The sequence below is a fragment of the Trachymyrmex cornetzi genome, unplaced genomic scaffold, assembly GCF_001594075.2.
Source record: "Trachymyrmex cornetzi isolate Tcor2-1 unplaced genomic scaffold, Tcor1.1 scaffold1864, whole genome shotgun sequence".
NCBI classification, from domain to species: domain Eukaryota; kingdom Metazoa; phylum Arthropoda; class Insecta; order Hymenoptera; family Formicidae; genus Trachymyrmex; species Trachymyrmex cornetzi.
In genome coordinates, this window is record NW_017296489.1 from 14,056 (window position 1) to 25,290 (window position 11,235).

General features: G+C 40.7%; 1 protein-coding gene across 1 annotated transcript; it reads left to right on the top strand.

Annotated features, from left to right (window-relative positions):
• The first annotated feature begins 268 nt into the window (after positions 1-268).
• LOC108759450 (uncharacterized) lies at positions 269-1,157 on the top strand. Its single transcript, XM_018504895.1, has 2 exons — positions 269-469; positions 945-1,157. Exons 1-2 carry the CDS (start codon positions 269-271, stop codon positions 1,155-1,157), a joined length of 414 nt encoding a protein of 137 aa, XP_018360397.1.
• The last annotated feature ends 10,078 nt before the right edge of the window (positions 1,158-11,235 follow it).

Below are 11,235 nucleotides of genomic sequence, written 5' to 3' on the forward strand. Positions count from 1 at the left end.
GACGCGCACACTGACCTACCGTTCTGTACGACGCGAGAGAAACCACCAGGCAAGCGCAATAAAAACTCCTCGCAACATTATGCGATAAGCAACGTTACGTCATACATTATCGCAACCTGCAGCAGTGTACTCGTCACGGCCTCCATATCGCAAAGATTCACGTATACTGCAATTCGCGCAATTTCCATGACTTCGCGATTACATAGAATTAAACACAAAATTTAGAACTTTGGTCAAGAACGATTTCGAGAAAAATTTATACAAACTTATGAATAATGCGGTATTTGGTAAAATCATGGAGAACGTGCGCGATCGCATCGACGTAAAATTACTAACAAAATGGAAAGGCAGATACAGTGCGGAGGCAATAATCGCCAAACCAAATTTTCACAGTCGCAGCATCTTTTCGGAGAACCTGGTCGCGATAGAATTACGTAAGCTCGAAGTGAAGTTCGACAAACCGATATACGTGGGTATGTGCATCCTCGATATATCGAAAACATGTTTGTACGAATTTCACCACGAGTACATGGCATCAGTGTTTCGCGAAAAATGCAAAATTATGTATACCGACACAGATAGCCTTATATATCACGTAAAATGTGACGATATCTACGATATCATGAAACGTGATATAAATAGATTTGACTCGAGTGATTACGCAGTTGACAACGCGTACGATATTCCGCTCGCAAATTTTCGTTGTGCGTAAATTGTTTCCACGTGTCGTTCTTCAACGTACGGTTGAACCGTTCGACGACCGACGCCTTCATTACGGAATACGTAGAATAATGGTTGATGTCGTGCTTCTTCAAGAGTTTCTGCACATTCGATTTGTAAAATTCCTTCCCTCTGTCGGTCTGCAAATTTTTCGGACATCTTTTATCGTATCGAATTATCTTTGCAATCGCATTCGTCACATCGTTTCCACTCTTGGCTTTAAGCGGCACGACCCATGCGTACTTACTCAGCACGTCGATAACGATGAGAATATAGTGGTAACCTCCGTTGAATCGTGTATATGGACGCATCTCGATCACATCCGCCTGCCACAGGTCGTCGTATCCATGTACTATGACGTGTCTTCGCGGAAAATTTCTTCTCGCCGGAGCGTGCAATTCATTAACCAGCAACCATTTCTCAGACATTGCGAATAATTATTCGGCACGATGCACTTCTCGAATCGTCTTTTCAAATTCTTTTAACAAAACCTGCACATTATTTTGTAAGGTTGCAATCTTCCTCTCGATTTCGTTTAGACGATCTTTCAAATCTTGAACACTCTGCTGCACGTATCGCTTGTTTGCTGCGTCAGCATCATCTACCGGTAGCGCTACTCGTCGAATTTTGCGCGACTTTGCGTCAAAGTCGGCTCCGACTATGCAAAGAGCGTTATCGCGCATGTAATTTCTGAGCAATCCACGCCACTGATAGTACGATTCGCTTCCTCCTCCTCCAAGTGATAATCCAAAATTGTTAATCGGCATTGTGATGTTGACTGAACGATGTGCGTAGAACGAGGTTAATTTATAGTCAGACTGGCTTCGCGCTCTTCGATAATGGATTAAATCTCGTTGTCGTGACCATTGTGACCAGCCTGGGGCGAGGCCTCGAGCAATCGCAGACGATCCACAATTTCGTTGGGATCGTTCCAATGGATATATTCAATCTTGTTATCGTTTAGTGTCATCGTACGCGGTAAATCCACTCTTCTGTTTATTACCGTTCCAACTTTTTTACTCGACACCAATGGCGCTATTATGTTCTTATACTTGTATCCCCTACTACCCATTACTTGATTACTCGGGCTATGACCGCGCCTGTGAGCGTTTGTCGTCAGCAGAATGCTTCTGTAGGTGTGTACGTCATCATCCGTACAGATACCTTCGTTGGGAAATTTCATGAAAATTAATTCGTACAGGCCCACTGTTCCATCATATCTTTTCCCATCTATAATTATATCGTCGTTTTTGTGCAAGGTGATACGTTTGTCACCGAGCATCATTCCGTCGTCGCTGAAATAAACTCCATACACAACGTTTATGTTGACGGCTTTCTTACCACTCAGGACCGCTTTCATATATTTCTGTCTTAACGGACCATAGATTGTTTGCAACTTTTCCTGACCCTCAGATGTTTGAAGCAGGTGTCGAATGGATGTCACAAGCGGTTCATCGTTAACCTCGAAAATTTCTTCGACGGAGGGAACATGGTCGTACGATAAATCGGGTGGATGTGGTATTTCAGACATTTCGTTCAAAGTGGATGGTACGGTTTTCGAACGATTCAACACTGATTTTACAGGCGTAGAAGCCTGTATAGGATTGTCATACAGAGCACTCGGTTGTTTTCTTTTGGGTTTTGGTTCCTCGTCTTTCACCGAAAAGAACGTTTCATTCATGCTAGGATCCTTGGAGGATTCAACGGTGTTTTCAACAATCTGTTTCAGCGGGTCGATAATAGGTTTGAAGTGTCTCTCCATTGCGATGTCCTCCTCCATTTTACCAGTCTTCAAAGCACGGTACTTTTTGCGAATCGAATCGCTCGTTTTCGCAATCTCCTTAGCTACTTTCTCACGATCTTTGCTGTTGTCCATGTCAACGTATCGATGTCGACTGATCGCATCACGGTATTGCAAAGTCATTAAATCCTTTTCTGTATGGCCCATCGGCAAGCGTACTGTCCTTGTCAGTTACTAGAAATCCATACTTTTGCTGCCAACATTTACGACATAAATCGCAAAAATTCTCTTACGACATGTCGGTATTCACGTGATCGTTGTACACGCATTTCAGATTGGTACCATCCTGTTTGAACAGGATCAACAGATTTGCATTGTCGCGGATGCTTGGGTATCCTCGCATACGTCTGACAGAGATAGAAGCAATCGACGTCCGCGTGCCGTCCTATTGCAAAGTACTCTCTTATCGCGTCCTGCTTGTCATATGCCACGTCATCAAAGATAAAGATGGAATTAGGAAGCGCCTCGCTTGGTGGAATGACATCGCTGTTATTGGAGAACGTGAAATAGCCAATTTCTTCGATAGGAGCTAGCAGATTCGCCAGATATCGATATTTCGGCTGTTGCAGCGATTTCGAGTACACGTACATGTTCTCGAATCGTATGCCGCGCAGACTTTCCAACAGGCTTAACAATACGTTCGTCTTGCCGCAATTTGATGGTCCACAGACGATCGCGCGTATAGAGGCCGGTAGCATGTTGCCATGTTTGCTCGTCTCTTTATCGATTTGTACCTTGCCGTCGAGATTCGTCACTTTAATCATCCGCGATTGGAGTACGAACCGCATATTTCCTCCTTCCACAAAATACTGAAAACGATATCGCGAGCGGGCCTATTTATAGAACTGCGTAGAGCAAAATCGCTCAGTAATCAAAATGTTTCTCGTCGTGTCAGATGATCTGCACAGTTTAACTTCAAAAGAGCTGGAATACACACCGAAAATTGTACTGCTGCGTAAGTTCGAAAATTGCATAGATCTGTTGTGGATAGTTTACCCGAGCATATACAAGCAAATTCGGAGGTACAGCGATACCGTCGGAGTCTGAAGCATTACAATTTGCCGGCTCATCAATCGCATATCGACAGTCCGGCGCCTTTGATAAAGAATTGTAGCGAATGTCGTCGAGAGGCTTACTAAATCGTGCGATAAACGCGCTTCCCTTCGAACTACATATTCCCGGATATCAGTTTTGCGATCCGGGAACGCGATTGGAGAAGCGATTGGCCAGAAGCAATCGAGGTATTAATCCATTGAATGCTGTGTGTCGCGAGCACGACATAGTGTATTCGCACAGCAACGATCTCACCGAACGACACGCACAGTCGTTTGGGCAGCTATGAAGGCCAAAACGAAGATTGGTATGGGCTTGAAAACAAAGAAGAAGAAGAGGAGCAAGAGGATTCTTCTGACAGCGGAACGCGGCGGTATCCTGCCCGTTTTACCGCTGCTCGGCGTTCTCGGGTCATTGGTCGGCGGGGCGCCTAGGGAGTCGCTAAGGTCGTAAACGATAGCAAAGCAGCGCAGCGTCAGCTGGAAGAACTGCAACGTCATAACCGCGTCATGGAAGGTCGCGGCGTTTATCTCGCTCCCTACAAGCGCGGACGAGGTGTCGCGCGTAGAAAAAAAAAACGTCGATGAAACGTTAAAAATGTCGAGGGGAGTAACTACCGATGTGCAACTGCAACAACTTGCAAACCGTATGCGCATTCCATATTTTAGAGATGTCTTTATGCGTACTACATTACCGGTTGAAGGAGTACGTCGAAATGAGAGCGGTATCGTAAATCTAGACAATGTCGTGGGACCCGGTACGCATTGGGTGGCATATGAGAAAAGAGGGAATCGCGTCGTGTACTTTGACAGTTTCGGTAATCTTCGGCCGCCGAAGGAACTCGAGCGATATCTGGCAAACAGTGTAATCGAGCAGAGTTGTTAAAAAAACATGTTTTTTTTATTTTAAACAAAAAACATTGTTTTTTTTATTTGGCACAATGTTTTCTGTTTTATTTTGTGTTTTTTAAGCAACAAAAAAAACATGTTTTAAACAAGAAAAAAACATGTTTTATTTTGTTTAAAATGTCTTTTTTGTTGCTTAAACAAGTAAAAATTATTGTGTGAATATTTGAATCTTTCGTCATTAAGATAAATAACTGAAATTGAAAGAATTAGTTATTTTTATTTATTATTACTTTTAATTTATTTTACTATTAACATGTTTCTTGTTGTGTGAGCGCTTTTCCAAAGTGTACGCGAATTCATTATCGATTTTATTGATTCTGCGGGTAAATCGGGCTGATAAATCAGGAATACTGCATGACTTTTCGAATCTAAATATCATCTCAATGTCACATATCGCGTCGCACGTCGCGCTGGTGCCGCTGGCGCTAGTTTGCCCGTGTCATAACCGCATCGAAACAAAACAAGTACATGTATCAAGCCAGTATGAGTGTGCAAATATACACGTGTTATTTGATTTATTTTATTATAATTATTCCAAAGATCTGTATCCGAACGTTCTGGAATCTATTATTTTTACTATTTCATTTCAATTTCGTTTTTTATTTTAATTACCAGTCTACATGCTGCAATTCATCACGAAGTAAGTGGCAATAATGCAAATGTACTCGTATAGTGTAGTTATTGGGTGCCTTCCATTTGATGACACAAGTCGACACAAGTGTCATTCTATCGTTGTCACTTTCTTAATGTCAAGAAGGATAGAACGATGCTTGTGTCGACTTGTGTCAACTTGTGTAGTTGTGTCATTAAATGGACAGCATGCATTGTTGTCAGATTAAATTTTCACTATTTTCAGTCCTTATAGTTTACACATCGACTTTTTTCATTGTTTTATATATATATATGTATATACATACTCATACAACTAGCAACTTTCTATTAATTTAATACACATTACATGTATTTAATTGATTATCTTGATATTTATTGTATTATTTTAGTTTTTGACACACCATTCTTTGAATACAGTACGCACACTGCCGATATTGAAATAATTTTATAGGAAATTACTAGTTAGTATGAGTATTGAACAATCAGCGTATAAACTAAATATAATATATAAATAAATAAAAACATGATTTTTGCGACATACAATTGTTTTTTTGTTTATTTTTGACAATTTCTTTTCCAAATCACATGTTTTAATTACGGTGTTTTTAAACAGTTTTAAACAATAGTTTAAAAACGTTTAAAATAAAAGTGTTTTAAACAATGTCCAATGTTTTAAACATGTTTTAAACAAGCCGTTTTAAACGTTTTGTTTAAAACATAACAACCCTGTAATCGAGTACAATCGCACATCTCATCAACGTTACAATCAGAACAATTGCGGGCAGCTTTGCCAACAGTTTCTACGATCGGTTGATAAGCAATTTAAGGACAGGCATTGCGCTGTTTGACTCAGTGCTCGTTCAAACATGTCGCTGACATTTACGCTGACTGGCAAGAGTAGCGTCCTCGCCGTAAGCTACTTTCCGGCGGTAGATTTGGGTGACGGTGAATACGAGCTCGGTCTGACGGACTTTGAAACGTACTATACACTAGCCAATGTAAATTCGACAAACAACAAGTTTTACTATGACGACGAGGAAATTGTCATTCCCGAAGGATCGTACGAATTGCGCGATATAGAGCGGTATCTGAAACGTGAAATTTTACGTTCTCACGATGCAAAGGGTAAGGAAGAGTTCCCGCTGGTGATTCGCGCCAACAACAATACGATGAGAAGTGAGATCAATTGCGCCTATCGGATAAATTTTACAAAACCTCGCAACATTGGCTCGCTGCTAGGATTTTCGTCGAATCGCGTGCTGGAGCCGCGACAGTGGCACGAGTACGGCACGGACGTGCCGATAAATATCATCAACGTGAATATCATTCGTATCGAGTGCAACGTGACCTCGGATGCGTACAGCAACGACAGGTGCGTGCACACGATACACGAGTTTTCACCGAGCGTACCGCCAGGATATAAGATATCGGAAAGACCTACGCAGATCATTTACCTTCCGATCGTCGTACGGAGCATTACGGATCTGACGATTCGCGTGGTGAACCAAAACGATCGATTGCTTGATTTTCGCGGAGAGGAGATCACCGTTAGATTGCACGTACGACGGCATTAACGTGAGATGCTTGTGTTGAACGAACAGCCGAAACAGGCGAGAGATACATCTTTTACTGGAAAGATTACACCTGGAAAAAAACTCACTGCGTCCAACGTTGCATTTTTAAAGTCGTTGGGTTTCATCGTACGAAATGGCTGATATCCTGAATATTACTGGTGAGCCGATCTTTGACGACCGCATCGTCAAGATTGAGACTCACACGTACAATCCGTACGCCAACACTACGTTCGGACATAGCGAAGAGATACGGATACCCATACAGCAGCGGAATTTGTACACGTTGCCGTGCGACAGTTTTCTCTACATCGAAGGAAGATTGACGGTGAAGAAGAAAAACGACCAGATGTCGTCGACGCTTGGAAATAATTGTGTAGCGTTCATGTTTGATGAAATTCAATATGAACTCAACGGTGTGTAGATTGACCGCAACAGAAACGTTGGAATTAACAGTACCATCAAGAACTATGTGTCATTGACATACGACAAAGCTTTGATTGCGCTGAACGCTGGATGGAACTCTAGATCCGATACGGAGGAAGGACACTTTAATTTTTGCGTGCCACTCAACATGCTGTTAGGCTTTTGCGAATATTACAAACGCGTAGTTGTCAACGCTCACCACGAATTGATTTTGATACGAGTGCGCAACGATTACAATTGCTTGTTGGGAAATCCTGAAACGGAGCCTGAAGTTGAATTATTCAAAGTGCAGTGGCGGATGCCTCACGTTTCGTTAAATGAGATTAATAAATTATCAATGCTGCGAGCATTGGAAAGCGGTCGTTATCTGAGTATGAGTTTTCGCTCGTGGGATCTGTAGGAGTATCCTCTGTTGTAGAATACGACCAAGCATTCATGGCTGTCAAAACGGCGACTCAGCTTGAGGAGCCGCGATACGTTATCTATGCTCTGCAGACCGGCCGAAAGAATATCATGTCCCAAGATGTCAGTGTGTTCGACGATTGTAATTTGAGTAATGTGAAAGTATATCTAAATTCAGATTTTTATCCGTATGGTGATTTAAATCTGGATTTTGACAAAAAGAGGTACGCTCTTCTGTTTGACATGTATGCGCGTTTTCGTAAAGCATATTATGGAATCGATAGCTTCGAAACGCTGCTCAACGTACTATCGTTTATCGAGAAAGGACCTTTTGCAGTCATTGATTGCTCGCGACGTAACGAATCGACAAGAACGCCACTGTGGACGTACGCATGGAATTTGATTGCAAGGAGAATGTGCCCGCCATTACTACCGCCTATTGTCTCATCATACACGATCGTGTAATCGAATACTGTCCGTTGTCTAATGTAGTGCGCAAAATCATGTAAATTGCAACGTCTTCAAGTATCCTGAATATAAAAGAATGGAAAACCGGAGTTTGGAGCAGTCTCGAAAAATTGCTCGTTATGGCCATACCAACGTTTGTGGATTTGCAAGGATTCATCCTTAACAAGAAATTTATCGTGAAGGAAGTAGCGTAGCTGAGAGGGAGAACCATTCTCACACACTACATTTTTTCACATCCTATGCCATGGCTTTTTCTGACAAAATTCGACAAATCTTGCGCTTCCTGGTTGAATACTTATCACCATGGATTGCGGTAGGATGATGGGATGGTCCCTTACAGCATGGCGAGACGTTTAATTACGGAAGCTGTGTTAGAAGAGGATGAAGCTGTCGTATATGTCAAGGGACACAAAAAACGAGGATGATTAGCTGATATACTCGACTCTGATGATATCATCGTCGAAACTATGGACGCGCATGACGAAGATGTAGAATCGCTGCGTAATCTAGATGATTGTAACACTATACGATGCGGAAAACACGCACCAAAAATGGAAAACATGCAAAGAATTGAGCTTTACAAAATGTATTTAAGATTTTTCACTGGTGGTCGCGACATCAGGAAGAATTGTAAGATTTTTTAATAAAATCTATGGTATCTTACATTAATATGTTTTTATTTTCGCCACCCTAACCTGTAGATATTTAAAATAAATATAACAGATAGATGTTGAACCGATAGCGGTTCGATATCAGTCTGATAGCTATTTATAGCTGTTAAATATCAGTCTGGTAGCTGTTTATGGTAGACCGATAGCCGTTCGATATCAGTTCGATAGCGATTTGATAGTGGTTTGATAGCGGTTTGATAGCGGTTTGATAGCGGTTCGATAGCCGTTTATAGCTGTTTGATAGCGGTTCGATAGCGGTTTATAGCTGTTAAATATCAGTCTGATAGCCGTTTATAGCTGTTGGATAGCGGTTTGATAGCGGTTTGATAGCCGTTTGATAGCGGTTCGATAGCGGTTTGATAACCGATTGATAGCGGTTTACAATGTGGAAGACACGCAAAGAATTGCGCTTTGCAAATGTATTTAAGATATTTAACTGGTGGTCGCGACACCAGGAAGAAATATAAGATTTATTTAATAAAATGTATGTTATCTTACATTAATATGTTTATTTCTATTATCCTTATACCTGCAGACAGGTTTAAATAAATATAGCAGATAGATGTTTGATAGATGTTGAAATGAACTGATAGCGGTTCGGTATCAGTTCTATAACTGTTTACAGTGAACCAATAGCTGTTTGAATGCTATTAAATATCAGTCTCTCAGCTGTTTATAGCGTACTGATAGCTGTTTATAGCTGTTAAATATCAGTCCGATAGCTGTTTACAGCGTACTGATGGCTGTTTATAGTGGTTTGATAGCAGTTCGGTATCGATTCGATATATCACACACATTATGCGCGCTATTTTTATTAATAATATCATACATCTCATACTCTTGAAAAAATCTTAAATTACACTAACAAAGCAGCTATACTTTGATGAAATTGCAAATGTTGCATTTTTTTGCAGGTGTTGTATCAAATTACAGTCTGTTCAATAAGAAAGTGTCTGCCATAATCAAAAAACTATAAACATTTAGACAGTTTTTTGTTTTTTTTTTTGAAGTACACATTATTAGCTATTGCGCAATTACCTAATATTTTGTCCAATCACCTCCATTACTGATTATTGCATGAAGACAGTGATCCTAAACATCGCAGCAAACTGTGCAGAGCGTGGAAAGATGAAAATAACGTCACGACGATGGAATGGCCGGCAATGTCCCCAGATGCTAATCCCATTGAAAATGTGTGATCGTACATGAAGATGAAACTCAAAGGAAAGCCAGTGTACACGGTGAAGCAGCTGTTATTTCAAATTAAGAAGATATGGCGATCTTTGCCAAAGGTATGCAAAAAACCTCGTCAAAAGTATGGAAAAAAGGTGTCATGCAATAATCAGTAATGGAGGTGATTGGACAAAATATTAGGTAATTGCGCAATAGCTAATAATGTGTACTTCAAAAAAAAAACAAAAAACTGTTTAAATGTTTATAGTTTCTTGATTATGGCAGTCACTTTCTTATTGAACAGACTGTACATTGATGATGTCACCGTAAAACATGTTGTAACATGTTGAATATTCTTGAAAAAATTTCTTATATTACGTTAACAAAGCAGTTATATATTTGCAAAAGTTGCATTTTTTTCGCTGTATTAGATTACATTGATGTCATCACCGGATATGTTTAAAATCTTTTATTGTAAAGGGTGCACTTTTGCACGTGTTAAATGATGATGTCATAGCAAAACATGATGAATGTCCTTGAAAAAAATCTTACATTACGCTGACGAAGTTGCATTGGAACTTGCAAATTTGCAGACGCTGCAATTTGCAGTATTAGATTACATTGATGTCATCACCAGATGTGTCTAAAAAATCTTTTGTTACAAAATTGTTGGAGGGGATAAGATTTAAATAGAGAATAGTATAACGATACTGTATCAGTCGTCCCAACAGATTCGTTTTGCAGTGATCTCCAGTGCTATGGATTCTTACATTCAACATAAACCGCGCAAGTATTTCAATTGTATTTGTGAAAAATTTTTCTCTATATATTACTCATTCGTTTGTTCTTCTTCATTACAGTGCGTCTTCTCGTACAATTTTGAGAAGAATATTCGCATTGACATCGACAGCGTATAAGTTTCTAGTGATTGGGATCGCTGTGGGACTTATTTCCTACGTGGAAATTACCATTGGCGATACCCGAGGCAACCGCATCGTCCTGCCTCAAGTTATGTGGACGGCATTTGTCAAAAAACGGACGGATATCGAGCAATTGATGCAGTCGCCTATTCCATCATCATCATTAGTGATTCAGGAGCTTCAAATAGAACTTGTCAAAATACATTGTAACAACCTGACTTTTATGCGCGGACGACTAGCTCGTCGGCTTGTATTACGGGCGTAATGCATGCGGGGCGCAAAAGAGGTTCGGCGGGAGAGGGAGATGCGAATTTATATGTGACGTGTAGTGGTGTAACAAAATGTATTTTATTTAGATATCTGTATAATATGTGTGTGTGTGTGTGTGTGTGTGTGTGTGTGTGCGTATGTGTGGGTGTGCGTGTGTGTGTGGCGTTCGCGGTATATACAAAACGATAGATATATATATATGTACAAGAGTGCCAGATGCGGCAGCGCGGGTATCTCTAG